The sequence below is a fragment of the Podarcis muralis genome, chromosome Z (genome assembly GCF_964188315.1).
Source record: "Podarcis muralis chromosome Z, rPodMur119.hap1.1, whole genome shotgun sequence".
NCBI classification, from domain to species: Eukaryota; Metazoa; Chordata; class Lepidosauria; order Squamata; family Lacertidae; genus Podarcis; species Podarcis muralis.
In genome coordinates this window covers 24,920,423-24,941,531 of record NC_135673.1, presented here as the reverse complement: position 1 = coordinate 24,941,531, position 21,109 = coordinate 24,920,423, and the positions used below count along the sequence as shown (strand labels likewise).

At 42.1% G+C, this 21,109-nt stretch overlaps 1 protein-coding gene across 1 annotated transcript in view; it reads right to left on the bottom strand.

Moving 5' to 3' along the window:
* CAPN6 (calpain 6) overlaps positions 1–20,007 on the bottom strand; it is a 64,527-nt gene extending 44,520 nt beyond the window's left edge. The window contains exons 1-3 of the mRNA XM_077922227.1: positions 19,075–20,007; positions 16,357–16,418; positions 10,250–10,423 (exon numbers count right to left, since the gene is read on the bottom strand). Of these exons, the coding sequence (XP_077778353.1) occupies positions 10,250–10,417 (168 nt within the window). The 5' untranslated portion in view covers positions 10,418–10,423; positions 16,357–16,418; positions 19,075–20,007. The remainder of the gene's footprint in view (positions 1–10,249; positions 10,424–16,356; positions 16,419–19,074) is intronic.
* Positions 20,008–21,109: the final 1,102 nt, after the last annotated feature.

The window sequence follows — 21,109 nt, the reverse complement described above, 5'->3', positions numbered from 1 at the left end:
AGAATGCAAAGTCCAAGACAAAACAAAGCAAATATATTCTTTAGAGTAAAAACAGCTTCCAACTTCTAATAATATCTTCCTATACATATAAAGGGACGCGGGTGGTGCTGTTGTCTATACTACTGAGCCTAGGGCTTGCCGAATGGAAGGTTGGCGGTTCGAATCCCCGCGACAAGGTGAGCTCCCGTTGCTCGGTCCCTGCTCCTGCCAACCTAGCAGTTCGAAAGCACGTAAAAATGCAAGTAGATAAATAGGTACCACTCAGGCAGGAAGGTAAACGGCGTTTCCATGTGCTGCTCTGGTTTCGCCAGAAGCGGCTTAGTCATGCTGGCCACATGACCCGGAAAAACTGTCTGTGGCCAGTAAAACGAGATGAGCGCCGCAACCCCATAGTCGTTCGTGACTGGACTCAACTGTTGTTGTGTTGTTGCTGCTGCTTTTGTTTTAACAAAGAGAAATAGCAAATATGGGTACAACACAGAAGACAACACCAAAAAGCCAACACAACAGAGCCTGCCCCAACTCCCTTCTTTCTGTACTGAAACTTTGTCACTTCCGGGTTTGCCGCGTGCGTAACCCGAAGGATACACAACCAGAGGTACCACTGTACTTTAAACTGCTATTTCTCCGTCAGTACTTCTCTGCCGCTGACCACAGCTGAGCTTGAATAGAAGGATGTGAATGAAGTCAGAAGAGCAGGAACATACCTTGCATTCACAGGAGCCTTAAATTCAGAGATCAGTGACCTTTTCAACTCTGAGGGCCACATTCCCATCTGGGCAACCTTCTGAGGGCCAAATGCCAGCAGTGGGTGAGGCCAGAGGCAAAACTGGGCAAAGCAACAAATGTGAATTTTACCTTTATGCAGCATGTGCTCACACAAAAACACTCGCACAGCTCTCTAGCCTTTATCCAGGCAGGCAAGAGCCATGATCAGGACCAATGAGGTGTACAGCCTGGAGAGGGGAATGTTCTGAGGATTAGGCTTGAAGGTTCCTTCCCCTTGCTTTAGTCATTTTATTTATTTCCCACAAAATGCAGATTCTTTTTTGTGGCATACAATTTTGTACAGTGGTGCCTCACAAGAGGAAATTAATTCGTTCCACGAGTTTTTTCCTCTTGCGAATTTTTCGTCTCGCGAAGCACAGTTTCCCTGGGTATTAACGGTTTAAGAAAAAGGAAACAAACTTGCAAGATATTTTCGTCTTGCGAAGCAAGCCCATAGGGAAATTCGTCTTGCGAAGCAACTCAAAAAATGCAAAACTCTTTCATCTTGCGAGTTTTTCGTCTTGCGAGGCATTCGTCTTGCGAGGTACCACTGTACATACAAAATACAATTTTGTACTCTTTGCTTTAAATGATATTGAGACTACTAAGGTTAAAGCTGTGTTTGGTAAGAGGTAAGGCTGTGATTGCTTTGTTACACCCCCCCCCATATATATATATATATATATATATATATACACACACACACACACACACACACACACACACACACACATGTGTGTGTGCGCGCATGTATATATATGTATGTATATGTATATATATGTATGAAAGAAACAGGACACGAAATTAATTTTGCAGATTCCAAATTGCTCTCTAACATGGAACATCACCACAAGAGAATAATCATGGAAGCCATCGAGATAGAGAAACACCCTCACAACATGAACAAGCGTGACGACACATCCCGCTTGCCAGACATCTGGAAATTAGCCCTCCCCACAAAAACTGACACCAGATCCAGAGGCACACAGAACGCCATCACCAATCAACCACACCAGACCCAAACCCAGACCCTCTCCACAGATAAATTACAGACACCATCCAGTAGCCAAACCATGGTGGCACCTCCGGATGCTGCACCCCCCTGCAATCCCTACACAGATCTGGCTGGCACAGGCCACAAAACCACAGCTCGCCCCTATACACGAAGCCAAGCCAGAGCACAACTAAATGTAGTACACCCATCTTCTCAGAAAAACTCTTCACAAAGTTCAAGAGGTCAAGACACAAAGGCTTTAGCAACTAATCCACACCTAATGACCCACCTAAGTGGTACTCAGGATATCACTCAAGAAATCACTCAAGATATCCCTCAAGCAATTAAGGAACAAAAGAAGAAAAGGCACACTAGCCTGGGAACTTCCTCTCTGCCCAGAACATTGGAGGCTATACACCATACCTCCTCAACAGTATTTATAGGAACTCAAACACTGAGATCCTGCTCTGTTCCAGTAACAAGAAGCCGAAAGCACCAGCCTGAAGATGACAAGTGAGACCTCGTCGAAACGTCGCCTAGACACCCCAACTTTTACACGGGAAGATACCCGAGGACACCAAAACCTGCATATATATGTATATGTATACACACACCCTGCATACACACGCACACACATGCACACACACACACACACAGCTAGCAATGTGACTACATTACAGCTGCATATTTGTGGCCTGCTGCTGCCACTAAAGATGCAGTTGCTATGGCAACGTGTCTTAACAGCTTCCTTTTGTATGCCATATGCATCTCTGCAAGATAAGCCAACCTTCCTGGTTTATTTTTAAGCCACCACATGCATTTAACACCTTCCTGTCTAGGGACAGCCTATCCAAGTGTAAGAGCAACCTGGAATATCTGTTCAGCATAGCAGCAATATAGAGCTAAGGATCAATGAAGATTGATGGTTATGAGGAAGAAGAAAATAAGATTGTTGTATGATGACAGAGGACTCTTCCATGTCTGATTGTACCATTAAAAGTCTTTTTAAAAGATTTTATAGAAATGTGTCACTTGCTCTGTGAGAGGCCAATAATCTCACATACTACTAATTTTCTAATAATAATTTATTACTATTTATTTGAGTGATGGCATTTGAGAATCAAACATTATCTCTGAAGATATGGGAGAAGTTTTAGAGCAGAACAGGGTTATTTTATCTACAGTGGTACCTCAGTTTAAGAACAGTCCAGTTTAAGAACGATTTGGTTTACAAACTTCGCAAAACTGGAAATAGTGTCTTGGTTTAAAAACTTTACCTCAGTCTAAGAACGGAATCCAAACGGTGGAAGGGCACTAGCGGCAGGAGGACTTGTTAGGGAAAGCGCACCTCGGTTTAAGAACAGTTTTGGTTTAAGAACGGACTTCTGGAACCAATGAAGTTCGTAAACCAAGGTACCACTTCATTAGCAATTGATTTAGTCGCTGCAAGTTGATGCCAACTGAGGTATGTGTGTCTATTTTGGGGTTATTATAATAAATAATAATAATAATAATAACAACAACAACTTATTACTTATACCCACCCATCTGGCCAGGCTTCCCCAGCCGCTCTGGGCAGCTTCCAACAGGATTTTAAAAAATGCAGTAAAAGATCAAACATTAAAAACTTCCCTAAACATGATTTTAAAGATATGAATGGCAGAAGGTTTTAGATAGATCTCTTCCGTTCATAAAACTATTTAGCAATTCAATGACTGAGAGCCAGTTCTACTCCAGCACTTGAAAGGCATTTCAAATTGGAACACACCCATGTTCAAAAAGATGTTTCCAGAATTCAGAGGCTGGAACAACATGACAATATTTGATTCATAATTTGCAAAATGCTGTTTCCATTCTCCCAGATTGCAGGTTCACATTAACAAAATAATAATAATAATAATCATCATCATCATCTAGCAAGTATCTCCCAGTGTTGAAAGGAAACTGGCCTGAGATTCATATTAATAAGATTCCTGAACTCTCTCCAATGCCTCAACAGAGGCTTGCCCTTCATTTAGAAACAGGTACTCTGTTCAAGTTGCTTCAAGCTCCCTGCCACATGAACACTTTGCTTCTTCATTCTAAAACATGTTCGCTTCCTTGAGTAATGAGAAGACTTGGTCAAACCCTACAGAATTTAGCTTCCTCTGTGTGAGAGAGCACTGGAATATAGTTTATGTATACAGTGATGTTACACCCCAACCCAATCTCTGAGCAGTGATAGATTCCGGGGGTTCCAGGCTTCCTTGGAATGAGGGGCAACAGAAACTGTGGTGCCTTTAGGGCATATGGTTTATATATGCATATATACAACCTGAGCCTAACAGCATTAGCACCCTAACAGATCTTGCTTCCCCATTAGGTTTCCAGGGGAGCCCCAAACATGTCTCTGACTCTCTAGCTTCTGCCCACTCTTCTCACTCAGCTCACAAACACTGCTTTCTGCCTATTGTCCTTCTACGTACCAGCCAGGTGAGGAGGTTGGAAGATCCACCCATTAGCCAGAAGGGCACCATCACTTGGTTGTAGCTCTGGCAACCCAACTCATTCTTTTGGGATGCCAATAAGAACACTTAAGTGGTCAGCTACAGGTTATCTCACAAAGGAACTTGTCTGATTAGTTCAACAATAGAATCCTCCATTAGACTTTAATACAGGACCCCAAGAACTGGAAGGGACTCAGATTGACCTCCTAAACCTGCAACAATACACAGCCTAGGACCCTCGTACCTACGGGACCGCCTCTCCCGGTATGCCCCACGGAGGACCTTTAGGTCCATAAATCACAACACCCTAGAGGTCCCAGGCCCTAAGGAAGTCAGATTAGCCTCAACCAAAGCCAGGGCCTTTTCAACACTGGCTCCAGCCTGGTGGAACGCTCTGTCTCATGAGACCAGGGCCCTGCGGGATCTGATGTTCTGCCTGGCCTTTGGCTTAGAATCAATTTGATTCCCTCCCCCTCTTTCTTTTTTCCTTTCTCCTCCTGTGATGAGGCTGCATTTTAATGTTTTATTTTAATCTTGTTTTTTAAGTTGTATTTCAAACAACTTGTTTTTATTATTGGTTGTTAGCTGCCCTGAGCCTGGCCTTGGCTGGGGAGGGCGATGTATAAATAAAATTATTTATTTATTTATTTATTTATTTATTTAAATAATAATAATAATAATAATAATAATAATAATAATAATAATAATAAAATATGCAAGCAGAGCATAGTGGAAGCAAACAACCTCCAACAGTAGACAGCAGAACTGCAGGTTCTGCAAGATTCCCACCCCATGAAAAGCAACAGGATGGGTCCCCAAGGCCCTCTACTCCAAGCTGCTTCTACTCCAGGCAAACTCACAGCTCAAAACCTTGCCATTCTCTGTCTGAATTTCTCTGCCTCCCAATTCAAACTTGCATGTTCTCATTCAGCCCACATTCAGGAGGAGTAGAACACAAAGCAGAACAACAGCATGGAAAACAAAGGAGTGGAAATCTTGGGTGGGGGAACTGCTTGCCCTGATTTCCTAGTTCCTATTCTCAAGATAGCTTTAACAATCATACTGTTTTGACTGAACGCCATAACAAAACTAAATGAGAATATAAACAACCCAGCACGCAACTAAAATCCTAACACAGTAACATCTAAACAAAATACAGATGATGATGATGATTATATCAAGAGAGATCCTTTTGCATTTTAATAAAATGAAATGAAAGACATCCTCTGAGCAACCCCCCATTTAAAAATTTGTCTCTGGTGGTGCTGTGGGTTAAACCACAGAGCCTAGGACTTGCCAATCAGAAGGTCGGCAGTTCGAATCCCCGCGACGGGGTGAGCTCCCGTTGCTCGGTCCCTGCTCCTGCCAACCTAGCAGTTTGAAAGCACGTCAAAGTGTAAGTAGATACATAGGCGGAAAGGTAAACGGCGTTTTTGTGTGCTGCTCTGGTTCGCCAGAAGCGGCTTAGTCATGCTGGCCACATGACCCAGAAGCTGTACGCCGGCTCCCTCAGCCAATAAAGCGAGATGAGCGCCGCAACCCCAGAGTTGGTCACAACTGGACCTAGTGGTCAGGGGTCCCTTTACCTTTACTTTAATCACAGCAAAGAAAAAAGAAGAGTCTCTCAGTAGCCATCTCAGAACCTCACTTGAAAGGGGGGTGTCAGTTTAAGTCCTTGAGGCCAAAGGCAGCCCTCCATCTTTCTTTCTGTTGGGACTTGGGACTCTCTGCACGTCCCCCTCTTCACTAGCCCTGCTTCAGATCTTCCTCAAGTACTTTTGCCTGGCTAGAATTTTTCCTTGAACTGTGATAGGGATGCCTCTTGCTTACATGGGTGTAGATGTATGTGTTTGTGCGTGGGGGAAGTGGGACAGACTGATGAAGAAAAATTCAATCTCATATTTTTATGTATCAAAATGAGTCAAATAATAACAAAATTTGATTTATGCATGGCATAACTAATCAATATAATAATAGCAATCAAAAGAAGTTAGAAGATAATGAGAATATAATGACTTGAGAGAAAAAAAGGGTTTTGTATCATACAGGGCACTTTGATACAGTGGATGGGGGACTTTGATACAAAACATAAATTGTATGAGAATGGTAATTATTTAGAAAAAAATAATGAAAAAAACAATTTTTTATTGTGAGAGATCATAATCAGCCTTACAATTTGTTACTTAAAATCTAAATTACGTATCAAAACTAACAATGTTTCCCACATATAGACTTTATGGCAGGTTTTCTTAACAAAACATCAGAACTTATATTAATCTTTCCTCAAACACCTATCCATTTAAAAAAAAAACTTTGGGAAAACTTTAGAAAGTACAAGAACTCATGTTAGGTAGTCAAAAAATAGTAATTTAAACAAAATGCTTATAAAAAATAAGATAATTACTTAATGTTCAGCTTCTATTGCACATTATATCCACTGAAGTAAAAAAAAAAGTATAAAGTGATGATGTTCGAGATGCGCCCTTTGAGAAATTTGGTTTTGGCAACTGCAAAACAACATCCTTGAAATCAATGCTTGCCTTATCTTCTACAATGGGGAAGACAAACATACAAGATCCTGTCCCCCCCCCCCCCCGGAGATTTCACACTTGATAATCAGATATTTAGAACTAAAAGTTATTAATAAACCCACTGAACTTATTTACACTTATGTGTAATCCTGATTACTGAGTGGGATAACTTACCTTTGGTATTTTAAAATCTTAACTAAATAATGTAAAACAGTGTTCGAACACTTTTACATTTCACGTAATTTTTCAGTTGGCCGCACTAAAAACACACCTACTCTGGTCAAATGCCAACATGGAACTGGCAGGCGGTGTGGTCACAACTGTCGTACTCACACATGTATAGACATGTTTTAGTGATGTCACGACACAAATAACGTTTCTTGATATTGAAATATTGTTGGTGTATCAATGTGTCCCTTGCATCAATGTGTCCCGCCTCCCCCTAGTTTGTTTTCATGGCTGAAATGAGTTTGTACAAAGATATGAGTTACGATTGTTTCCTTGCCGGTTTTGGCTTTGGCCCTGTCCACCCCTGGGGCATGAAGCCCCAAGAAGGCTTCCCTTGAGGCAATGTGACTTTTGAGCTAAGAAAGATGTAGACCAATAATGAATCTGAGGCATAGCTGCCAACTTTTCCCTTTTCCTGTGAGGAATCCTATTCGGAACAAGGGAATTTCCCTTTAAAAAAGGGAAACGTTGACAGCTATGATCTGAGAAGGGAATTGAGAGGAAGGCAACTGATACTGAATTCTCATGACTACCATCTTCAGTTCTATCCTGGGAGAAAGGGAGGGGGAACAGAATCATAGTAAATGAATACATGCCGGCGGTTTCAACAACACCCATCCTGCGCAGTCAAAGACATTTGCTAAATAAGTGCAAAAATGTTCCCCTTATCAGAGATATTAGGACACTGTTCTTTGTTTTCAGCATCTGCTAAAGAAAAAGTTGTTTAAGCAAGTTATGTAAATTTCACATGCAATATTATTTTAGAACGTGCTTTTTTTTTAGTGCTGGTTTTATTTATATGCATTTTTTAAGTGACCTTGTATTTAACATCTGATCGTACCAGTAATTATAGTATATGTTATGCAAACCACTTACAAGTAAATAACATGTTAAGTAGCATGTTCAGTAGAATGTTAATTCTATTAAATAAATATAAATAAATAAATGTCAAATTAGAGCTGAGCCAAAATGATAACAGCGGCAGAATGGAAATAGTACGGAGTGTGACAAATACAGATCGGAATTGAAATCAATGTCATTTTACATCCAAGTTCAAATACAGTTTTGGTCCGTGATAAAAGAGAGTCGTGCAATCCCTGATATTGTCTTGACTTAACAAACCAGATTGGCTTAACAAACCAATACATTATTAACATCAGCAACATCGCTACAGCTTGGATTTGAAATTCGCTGCCTGGTTTGTGGTTTGAAGTTTCAAAAGGGAATATCTGAAAATAGTTTTTAATTTGAATTCTGAAACACTGCCCAATTTTAACCTGTGTGTGAAATTATATTTCCCCTACATCAAAATATACTGGGATCAGTCCATATCTATGCTAGTGGTTCCCCAACTTTTTCAGGACACTGTCCCACTTGGTTCTATAAACTCATCCCAAGCAGCCGCTACTCTATAAAAAGCATTATTCAGAACAGCGGTTTGCACAACCCATGAAGGACACAATAAAATTCAAAACAGTAATTGCACATTTATTCAAAAGATAAATGTATGCAAAAATAAATATATGTTCTGATCTAATCTTGTAGCTAAAAAAAAAGAATATATGGGAAACGAATATTGCATGAAAAATATTTTTAAGCATTCTTACTACCGAAAATACAAGGGTGAAGGAATTTCATAGTATAAATTGTTTATATATAGATACTTCCAAAACATTCAAAAACCTTCAACTACCACAGATGTACAGTAACTAATTTATAAGACAATCAGTATTACCAATAATTGGCTATCTTGTGGCTTGTTACAACTCAGAATCATAAATACGGACGAATGTGACTAAAGCGGCAAGAGCAATAAAACTTTAAATATAAAACAAGTAAGGTGTTTCACTTTAGGCTCTCGCCTAGTCAATTCTAAATAAGAAATCAGTGCACTCAGAAAAGCCCACCTACAGCACCCCACTGCCGCCCACTTGCCTTTTAATAAGGGGGGGGGGGAATGTAACCACCTCCACAACTTAATGCTTAATGGGGCAGTGTAGGGGCGGCTCGGAGGCTTTGTAGATACCAGGGGTAGCCATCAAGGGCACCATTGCATGTATAGGCACTATGCCGATGAGCCTTGCCTTTGGATTACAGCACAATTGTCCTTCTAGGGTGACGGCAGCAGTAGTAATAATAAATTATCCAGTTAAAACAAACATACCCTCTAAAAATTGAGCAGCAGTAATTAATACAAGGGCAATGAATAAAAGCATTTAATAAAAGCTTCAGCATTTAAAAGTGGACAGAAATAAAAAATATCTAAAGCTTTTTTCCTTAAAGATTGTCAAGATTAGGGCTACATCATTTGTTTCCTGGAGGAGAAAGTTGTGCAATCACAAGGGGCACAATTTGCACACATGATGTATCTCAATCATTTAAGATGATTAATAGAATCGTACTGATTTGCTGAATCCCGATGTAATTTCCCCATAAATAACTCCCCGCCCTCAAACAAAAACATCCCCACACACTATTAAAGCAACATTGGCCATGTGGGTCAATGATGCCAACTTTAAAAATGAAGATGAAACATTTTTATTGTTTGTTTCAGCTGAGGATTGTTGAGTAGATAGTCTTATACAGGCATCCCCGAGGCTAGTGTCTTAGGTCAGGTCCTGGTGGAGAACAGTAAAAGGCCCTCTGCACATGGTCAAAATCAGCCCTCCTTTACCAGCACCTAACATATCCCTGCAGTGACTCCAATCATGAAAAACTGTTCCTGACTCAAATCTGGCTTGAATTAATCCATACTCTCTCCCACCTCTTGGAAAAGAAGAACAAACATTTATTGGCCCTGTGCAGATCTAACATATCTCATCCTATTAAGCCACAATATGCCCAAGCCTTGTCCACACAGTCCCTCTCTTTCCTCCTCCTGTCACAGCATGCCACAGTTGAAGACTTCATGGGTTAACTAATCATGGATTCCTGCTTCATTAGAACTGGGAAACTGAGGTTACTGGGATTGGGGAAACTTATATCTGAATGCAATTTCACCCAACGTGATCCTGGTAACCATAGATTCCTGGTTCAGACATAACAGGGGACAACTGTTGGTTAACCCAGGAAATCTGGTGCACACCAAGAGGGAGCAAGGAAGAGGTGGTAAACAAGGCTTGGGCACAGCTTATCTCAATAAACTGAGATACATTATGCCAAAGCCAGGCCATTAAGAGGTGAGAATTCAGCCAAACAATAGAGATAATCAGACTCAAGTAGAATAGGTACTTCACAAATACCTGTGGGCGTTTCCATTCCACTCTCCCCTGTGGAGGAGTGTTGTAGAAGAGAGATGCATCACAAGCTGGAAATTCAGGGTCTTCAAAGAGCTTGCCTTCTTCAAGGCATTGCCGCTTGAGTTCGAAGTAATTTTGGTCCTTGAAGGGTTTTGCCGTTGTAGAACACATGGCGATCTGTACAAAGCCAGATGAAGACAAATCGTTTTGTAAAAACTGTTTAACCAACATATCAGTCTAAGACATGAGCAGCAAGAAGCAAATCCAGGGCAAGGCCGATAATCTTTACAAATGATGGATTGCAAATTAAAAGAAGGGTACGGGTACGGCAGAATTGATGGGCTGAAGAGCTATGTGCCTAAATACTTGTGGCATTCTCTCTCTTTCATGAAGGATGCCAGTGGGGACTGGTCCATTGGGGCAAATGTTGAGGTGCTGCCCACCAACTTCATTCTGCTCTGAGCCAGTATAGTCTACTCTGATTCTTCGCAAATATAATCTGAAGTCTCTCCCCATCATTTTCTGCCCTTTAAACAGAGATTGTAGCGATATGAACACTGCTTCTCTGGAGAAGAATTCAGCAAAACCGCTGGCTCTTTGTGAATAATGCAGTACTTTTTTTGGACCATGCAACTGGGTGCCCATGGGCCTTTCTAATGGGATTGACACCCTCCCAGAAAAGCAGCTGGCCCTGAACCTTATTATTGCATCATTCACATGCAACCCACAACTTTTTAGGATCACACCATGGTGAAATGATTTCCGTGCCACGATTACCTTGTTCAATGTATAATTAATGTTAATATTAGGCAGGCATCTTCATTGCATTGTTTTGTTGTTGTTTAGGCCAGCTGAATCATAGAATCAGAGAATTGAATAGTTGGAAGGGACCCTGAAGATCTTCTAGTCCAACCCCCTGCAATGCAGGAATATACAGTTGTCCCATACGGGGCTCAAACCCACAACACTGGAATTATTAGCACCATGCACAACACTGGAATTTTCAGCACCAACTGAGCTGTCCCACTAAGCCAGGCATATAATTTTATTGTTTATATTTGTTTCTAAAACAGTTGATTTTAAGTATTTTTTTTTAATAGTGTTGTCTGCTGCTTTTAAAGTTTTTTTGGTTTTTTGGTTATTTTTAATAAAGGTATTAAACTCATGTAAGCCATTTTGCTAAACGAAATTTAAAACAAAATCCATCCCTTAGAACACATTACAAGAACAGAAAGCAGAAGGGTCTGGCATGCCGAAAGTCCCTAGTTTGATCCCCGGCATCTTCAGGTAGGGTTGGGCAATACTCCTGCCTGAAACCCTGGAGAGCTGTTGCCAGCCAGTGTAAACAATATTGCACTAGATGGAGCAATGGTCTGACTCAGTTTGAGGCGGCTTGCCTCACTGAAGATCTCACTTCATGAATCTTACGATAACCACAAAGCTTACACTATAACAAATAGATTAATTTAAGGTTCCACAAGACTCTTTGTCCTCTCTCACACACAGAAGCACTGCAAATTTGAGGTGGGGGTATAAAGACTGGACGTGGACCAAAAAGACATTGTCTTCTTGGGTAGGATGGAGATCGTTAGTTTGTGATACAACTCATTGGCATATTCTGATTTTAAAAAACCCAAAACACTGCAGTGGATAAACTGCAGATGCGTTTTATGAACATGTCCCAGCCTAAATCAGCTCAAGGGAAATATTCTCTCCATATGTCTTCAAACTGCTGTGCCGCAATTCACACAGGTAGGATTTTAATGGTCATCACCCCACACCCCCTTTTCTGCTTTCAGTACACAACACTGACTAGGAATCTCCTGAGGTTTTCCGACAACATCATGGTTCAGTGCATATTATAAAAATGTGATCTAACAAGTTAAGGCTGCAGGGAAAAATAAGGTGTGACTTTGTGGGGTGGCGGTTGGGGGGGGGGGGAGGGAGGAGAGGATGTAATTCTGTATGAGTTAATCACCACCACAGCTATCACAATGGGAGAGGGGCTCTTCCTTCGATAATTAGAGTAGAAACGTAATCAACAGAAGCATCTGCTGCCCACAAACATTTATCACAAGGTTATAACCTTGTACTAATCTTCTGTACTGTGTAAAAAGATCTACCTTGTTTATCTTATTCCACCTCCGCAGAACCTTTGCAAGGCAACGCATTAATGAAACACAGCTTTACAGATATCCGCTGCACGGATCTGAAGGCCTCATTTAGAGTGGCCCATCAGCCAGCTCATTCATACGCGTAACAGCATATAGGAGCACATTACTGTCCTGAGCCGTGTAATGTCACCCAGAGGAGGGATTGGTACAACATTTGGGGCTTTTAAAACTTGGAGGGTGGAGGAGACGAGTAAGGGGGAAAGATGGATGCTTATAAAATTATACATCCTATAGTACAGCAGGAATGGAGAAGCTGCAACCCACAAAATATTGCTGGAATAGAGCTTCCATCTTTTCGTGCTATTGGTCATGCTGGCTGTGGCTGATGCGAGTTGTAGTTCCACAACATTTGGAAGGCCCCCACTCTCCCCCATTCCTAGTTCAGAGAAAGCGGGTGTGGAGAAGTTTCTCACTATCTCACACAGAACCAGGGTTGGGGACCTAATTGTTAACGAACATATTGGTCAACATAATGCTCTCACGCACACTCAAACACACACATTACAAAATGTTGGGTGTTCAGTTGCGAGTGCTGCAATGATATTATCATATTTATTATATATTATGATCGTCATACAATTGCATTTAAGTGGGCTTCCCCCCTGTGCACTGCTTTGAGTCCAAATGGTATTTGGAGTAAATGTGGTATATAAATAAACTCACCATGACTAATGCCATCAAAAACATATAATCTGTTGGTTTTTAATTTCGGTCTTTAATGGAAGATACATTTTAAAAAGATCTCTACAGGCTGCTTTTTAATCTAAGTACAGTTACGGCTTGATGAAATCAGTCAGTAATGCTGTTTGTTTTTAATTGCTGTGTATCTGTGATTTATGGACTTTATTTTTTGTAGCCCCCTGAAGGAGGCTTTTAAACCAAGATTGGCTGGAACACGCTGAGTTGCCATAAAATGAAATCCCCCCCCCCAGCCTTTTGGCAAACACTCTAGGTTTGGGGCAGATTCAGGGCAGATAAAAGGATGTACTTCTTTACACAATGTGTAGTTAAAGCGATGAAATTTGCTACCGCAAAATGTGGTGATGCTGGCTACCTACTTAGAGCTTTAAAATAAATTAAGGACAGAATGGTCAGTTGCAATTATGGTTATTACGCTACCTCTGCGATTAGAGCCACTATGCCTCTTCATAGCAGTCAATGGGGAAAAACAGTAGGAGACAGGGCTATTGCATTCTAGTGCTGCTGGTGGGTTTCTATAGGCTTTGGGCAGGCTGTTGTAGGAAACTGGCTGGTCCTTTCCCCCCATTCACACACACACATGCGACTGGCCCTAGCTAGTCCAGCTCTACAGCAACTGCCCCATTCATCTATATATGATCCTATGTATTTAACAGGAAAATCCGCATTTTATTTTTAGTTATGTGATTTATTTTTAGTTATGCAGTAAGTAACCCTGTTAAATGGCACATAATGGATGATGGAAGTTGTTTGTTTTTGCATGATGCCTTCAGAACTCTCCATCCAGCTGTTTACAACGCTGAGAACTCTTCCATCCACAAAATTAGCTCCAGGGGGTTGCAGCTAGCTCTGTGCACAGTGTATGAACCACAAGGAACTATGATTTCTAAGGTTGCCAACTTTTCGACTTGTTCACATAGCTCAGCCTTTAATAGCAGCTTAGTATGCAGGAATTAGCAGGTGATAGTATTTGAATCCATGCAATGAAAGATAATCATGGGCTAATCCTTGCATACTGAGCACTTTTCTGAATGGCAAAGTTATAGTGGCCAGTTGAAAAATTGGCAACCCTTGTATCTTCTGAATGACTCAGACTTGCTTTGGAATCAAGAGCATACCTGACGCCTTGGCATGACTTAATTTTGAATTGTGTGAAAACATGCAGAGTTAATCCCCATGAATAGAATTGGTTGAGTGAATCAAACTATGGTTCAGCAGTTGCCCTGGGAAGCTACTTTCCCCCATTCAGTTTTGCAAAATGCCTGGCCCATCAAGGTGCATGGACCTCTCACCAGGAACGTAGGAGGAGAGCCAATTTCCTGATATTGTCACCTGCTTGGAACTCACAAAACAAAGTAGATACGCTCCAACTATTTCAATTTACCAGGGGCAGCCTCTCAAAATACAGAAAGGCCAAAAAGTGTCTTGGTGTGTAGGTCACTGTTGCTTACTGGGAGGCAGATGGGGAGGGCAGAGGTGGTGGTGTGTTCCGTTAAGTGTAAATGCATCTGTTGGGATTGCCTGATCGGTGTAGTGCATATGTGCTGGTGAAACCAATCTCCCCACCATTTTGCCTGTTTCCTGCCCGGTAAGCAAGGGTGTCCTACCTGCCATGAAGCTCATGTAGAAGTTCTGTTCCCTTTGTTTGGTTGTCCCAGGTAGGCAGCAAAGTCAGGAAATACAACAGTCAGGTGATTTTATACTCTCTTACAGCCCCCACACCATTTAGATGGTAATGTGCATTACTTCACTTACTGCAGAATGTGATGAGCCAGCTCTGCTATATTTATTAGCTCTTCCACTCATTCTGCCGAGCGGGGCTTAGACATTTGCCCCAGAGTCCTGCCCTGACGGTGCCACTGCCCAAATTGACGTGTCCCTAAATTGTCTTTTGGAGAGAGGCAGGAAGGGGACCTTTAAAAAATGCCCGTTCTGCAAGTTTCAGCTTTCGTGTGGCCGGACTTAAAAGGGATCGGCATCTTCAAACCTTGCTCAGAAACGAAGGTTTCAGCAGGCATGCCTTGTATGTCTAGCTATATCTGCTGAAACCCTAATTTTTACACAGCTAACTGATGTAAAGAAACCCTGTTCTGTTTAGCATCTGGCCACCCTGTTTAGCACTGCCCACCCTTGGTCAGCACTGCCATCCGGTTAGGACTTTGGAGAGGACATCTGTAACCCCACTCAGCAACAAGACCAGAAGGCTGCCCAAATGCAATGGAACTGGCTCAACAATATTTTGCCCTTAAGTGAATTAATACGCAGTACCATCTAAACAGAGGGGTGACGTAAGACCCATTAAGGCTCCTAGTTCAACTTAACTGAGAGTAAGCCCCCATTGAATTCAATAGGGCTTACTTCTGAATAGACCTTGTTAGCTCTGCACTACAAGCCCAGAGTTTAGAATGGTCTAATTGTACCTATGTGGGTATATTGACTCTAAACTCTGGGCTTGTAGTGCAGACCTAACAAGGTCCATTCAGAAGTAAGCCCTATTGAATTCAGTGATTGAATAACTCTCTGATTCTACCATAAGACACACTTTTTCCCTCCTAAAAAGTAAGGGGAAATGTGTGTGCGGCTTATGGAGCGAATGCAGGGGGGAGGCAGGCGGGGAAAGCCCCCAAGAGCCGCACACAAGCTCCGCACAGCTCTTGCAGGCTTTTCCCCAGGAGGGAGAAGGGACTGACTGGCCACGTCAGTCCCTTCTCCCTCCTCGTAGAAAAGCCTGCAGCTCCTGTGGGCTTTTGCGGGAGGTGGGGAATACTCCCAGAGCTGCTCTTTGGGGCTTGGGGGGGGGGGGAACCCAGGCTTCCCCCGCCAGCCCCAACAAGCTCCTGAGCAGCTCTGGGGTAGCCCACGAAGCCTCTGCAGGGCAGCAGGATGACTACCCCAGAAGCCAGAACAGCTAGAGAAAGTGCTGCGCAGCGCTCCCTCTAGCTGTTTTAGCTTCTGCCTTAGCGGCGCCAAAAGCCCCCAAGAGCCACACACACATTCCACGTGGCTCATGAAAGAGAGCGCTGAGCAGAGCCTGGGATGCATACAGGTTCTGCTCAGCGCTCCCTTTAAATAATATTTTTTTTCTTGAATTCCCCCTCTAAAAACTAGGTGCGCCCTATGGTCAGGTGCACCTTATGAAGCGAAAAATACAGTATATTAGTGAAAACAACATACAAAAGGCATTCTATTAGAGAAAATTGGTTGCAAAAAATGTGTATTTTAATCAAAACTACATACCTGAATGTGTTTATCAGGAGAAATTTGGCTGGATTGCTGATTGATTCCTGTTAAATTTCTTTCTAAAAATAAAACATAAAAATTGTCAATAGTTGCAAAGATGTATAGGTCTTAAAGTAATATTTGGGGGGAAAGGAGCTGAGAGAACCAAACTGACAGAAATGTCTATCGCTGGTCATAGATGGATAGACAGATCAATCTATTTCTGCTTTGCGTCCCTTTCACCTGTGTCCACTCACATAGGAGTCCATTCTGTCCTGTTTCTGTATCTGTATTAAAAATGCACTCCTAACGATCTCTATTCATATGTAAGTCTCACTAAATTCAACTGGGCTTACTCCCAGGCACATTGGGGGCTATGACTGCAGCCTAATCTGTGATGGTCAGGATCAGTGCTTTTTTATATATATAAAAAAGTTTAGGGGTACAGTACTCTCATTTTCCTACTCATATTGAAAGACTGCCCCTCAATGAAGCCGAACTTAGATTCACAGAATGTTTAGGGGTATGCGTACCCGTGTCTCCCCAGAAAAAAAGCACTGGTGATGATGATTAAAAGCAGCATGAAAACTAACTTTTAAATGCATATGCTGAATTCCTGAAGCACCCCAAGTGCAATAGGGCAGAGAAGGGAGTCAGAACACGACCCTGAGTGTGAAAGCAGGTATGGAAGTTTGCTTCCAAACTATCATTTCTATGTTAGAAGCACAGAAGTGTCTCTAGTTTTATCTGTGAAATGCTTCAAGGTATGGAGACGGGAAGTTCTACAAGCCCGCCATGAATTCCAATGAATCTGAACCTTATCTCTACCTTTCCTGGGCAAATGTGCAGATCGGAATGCAATTATCTTTGAATTTCGTCCTCCTCCAACTTTTGCAAAGTAGTTTTCAGCTACAAAAAAAACCCCAATGATAATACTGGCATTCACTTTAAAGTACATATTTTAGGGTAAAATGTACTTAGAACTGTACACACCACAACAAAATACGAATTTATGTTTTCTGATAAAATATTCATTTAACTATGAATTTTATGTTGAAATTTTTTTTTTAAATGTATGGTTTCATGCAGAAATGAGATGGAACTTTTGAATGAATACATGCAAAATTAATCTGGATGAAAACAGATTGATCCCTCTCTTTCTATTAAACACTCAGTTTCATCTCTAACTGGGCACCTACCTTTCAACATTTTGCGGACAGAAATAGGGACATGCTTGTAGCACTCATTCCAAAGATTACAGCTCCAATGCTCATTCCAAGGATTACACTGCCACTGTTACACTGAATTGTGGCTCCACTCTGTCTACCCTGTCTTCTGCCAATTTTAAACCATGGGGAATGTTTGTTGTTTTGATTACCAATATATGCAAGGGGAAATCCTATTGCCCTGCAATAGATTACCAATGGCTCAAAACATGTATCTGCAACTGCAGTCTATGAAACAGCAGGCAATGCACTGCACGGTGTCTCTTAAATTACTGAGGTGCCACTGCTACAGAACTAACAAATCAGCTGCAACACTGAGGCTTCATTCACTTATTCATCATATAGCCTGACATGTGGCATACATAACCTGTAAGAAGTGCCTTTCTGCTTTCTGCTTAGGGCACACAGGACAGTCCCTATGGAAAAGAATCAATAGACAACACAAATCTGACATAAGAAATGACAATAGTCAGAAAACAGTAGGACAATATTTTGAATAATTCAGTCTACCAGGACACTCTAAGGGTCATCCTTGAACCAAGGAATTTCAAAGGGAGCCACAAATGTGATACTGCTGGATTACAAGTAAATCAAGATATTCAGCTCAACTGAGTTTCCAGACAATAGTTTCCAATTGCGTTTTAGATGTTAACTAGTCTCTGCATTACCTGGCTGATTGTTTTATCACACACCACTTCTGTTGTGAAGGGCCACTGTGCTTATTCTGGCTCAAACTGAATTGCCGCTATCTGCACCTTTTGCATTTCATTTCCCTCTAAGCTCAGGGTTTGCCACCTGTCCCCTCTGCGGTGCATATATTTACATAAACACTTTGTGCATCCAATGCAAGTCCATGCCATAATAAATTTGTTGGCCTTTGAGGTTAGTCTTAAGGTTCATGCACATGCCTTGACACCAGAGGTGGCGGACTCCACTTTCCACTATGAGAAACAACTTCAGGAGAGAGAGATGACCCTGAAGAACAACAGCTCCCTATTGTTCACACTAAACACGTGAAAAATGCCCTCTTCACTGGCACGTGCTTTATAAGCACAGGTACAGAAAAACAGCAACAGCTGGTGTATAAGAAAAATACAGCACACAGTGACCCTCAGATCTTGATCATAGATATTTTTACAAGGGCACAAGCAAAGGATACTTCTCTATTCGTAACATGTGCAGCTGGCATTGAGTGTGAGCTTTCCAAAACATTGCTCAGTCTTCGCTTGTTGTGCATGTCTGTTTCTATTTCTGCCTGCTAAATCAAACAGATTTTGTGCAAACTTATCCTCCGGGAAAATATACATGTGACTCTGCTTTGGAAGTCATTCTTGCATTGGGCCTAAATCTTGCACACTAAAATCCAGTCATTTGCCCCACTGACAAAACAAAATCCTTTTGTATTCCTGTACTCAGCTCAGTGACCGCTGCATACTCTTTAACAGTAACAGGAAGATATTGACAAATGAATCCTGTAAATATTGTCATTGCAGTTAAACTAGTCACTTACCTGGATTGAACCAACTGTGCACCACGAGTTCCTGAGCTGACAGGCAAACGGACACAGAAACTCCGAATTTTCTACTGCAAACAGAACTCCCGGCTTCTTAACCTGAAAACTTTTTGGACTGTACCAAGATCTAATGAGTCGAGGGGGAGGTTCATAGTAACTTTTGTCTACTTTTCCCTCCTTCTCTCTTGTGGGAAAATAAAACACAGCTGGAAAGGAGTTTTCTTTGGTTCATTCCTGGGACACATATGCTAAAGAGTATTACCGTTAACTTCCGGTTTTTTAACAAACAAGGACATATTAGGAAGGAGGATACCAGGCAGTTTGTGGAGGAATTCCTTTGCAATAAACTGGACAGGCGTTGGCATACTTGTTATTATAGAAGGAGAATAAAAAAATGAGTGGGCTTGTTTGTCAAGTTGTCTTGCGATCTCCACATGGGTAAAAATGCACAAGACACGTTCCCTGCCTATTTTTATGCTGTTTCTCTTTGGCAGCAAACGTCAACAGATTTCGAGCTGGTAAGAGATAAACTGTGAATGTCAGCTTTGTCACCAAGCAGCCAGTTAAGGATGGTCCATTAGAGAGACTGGAGCACCAGCCCACCACCTCAGACAGCCCCCACCTGCATGCCTTCTTCCTAATATCCAATCTGGTGTGTGGCACTGGTTCTTGGCTTCCTCCTCTTCCTCACTTTGATTTGTGTTTTTAGAACTTAGCAGGGAGAAGGATGAGGACAAAATCAGTGGACCCTTACAGTCATTAGCTCTTGCTCCACCAACTGCTGGCCTCCCTGCCTTCCGCCTTGACTGTCCCAGTGGACACAGGCTGCCACTGTAGCCAGCGGTGCAGTGGAAAGGGGCACAAGTCTACAGTTTTGTTCCGAGCAGAAGCAAAGATGCCATCTGCCAGAGAACCAGGTTAACTGATGGGCCTTCCTTACTCTGGTGAGCAAATGAGGTGATAATGAGGCTTTCAAGTTTCTTTGTGACAGATTATCATCAGAGGAAGTCAGGGAAACAATCAAGCAGAGGCTAGATACTTCTTTCCTTCTCTTTCATGGGGTTCCTACTTCATGCTGATCATTTAAATGTAATGCATTTGCAAGATTGCTTGCATTTCTAATTAAAAACTGCATGCAAACTATTATTATTATTATTATTATTATTATTATTATTATTATTATTACAGTTATATCCCAACTTTCCTTCAAGGAGCTCAAAGTGGTGTAGATAGTTCTCCTTCTCCCCACATTATGCTCACAACAACCCTGTGAGAGGGGGTAGGATTCATGGCAGTGATTGGCCCAAGTTTCATGGGTTAGTGGGCATTTGAACCTTGGTCACCTAAGGCCTAGTACAACACTCTAACCACCACTGTCTCCTCAGAAGGGGTGGCTGTTTGCTATGATCAGCCAGTTAGTGTAAGCCTTGGTGGCAGTGTAGTGGTTAGAGTGTCAGACCAAGTCCTGGGAGACCTGTGTTCAAATTCCCTCACAGCCACATAAAAGCTCACCTGGGTGACGTTGGGCAAGTCTCTCAGTGTAAGCCCAACCTGTCTCACAGGTGATAAAATGGTGTGAGGATAAAATGGTGTGGGGGCAAAGAACCATGTGTATCACCTTGAGCTCCATGGAGGAAAAAAGGGTAAAGGAGACCCCTGACCATTAGGTCTAGTCGTGGCCAACTCTGAGGTTGCGGCGCTCATCTCGCTTTATTGGCCGAGGGAGTCGGCGTACAGCTTCCGGGTCATGTGGCCAGCATGACTAAGCCACTTCTGGCAAACCAGAGCAGCGCACGGAAATGCCGTTTACCTTCCCACCGGAGCGGTACCTATTTATCTACTTGCACTTTGACGTGCTTTTGAACTGCTAGGTTGGCAGGAGCAGGGACCGAGCAACGGAAGCTCACCCCGTGACGGGGATTCAAACCGCCGACCTTCTGATCGGCAAGTCCTAGGCTCTGTGGTTTAACCCACAGCGCCACCCGCATCTCGTAATGGAGGAAAGGTGGGAGAGAAATGCAATAAATAAACA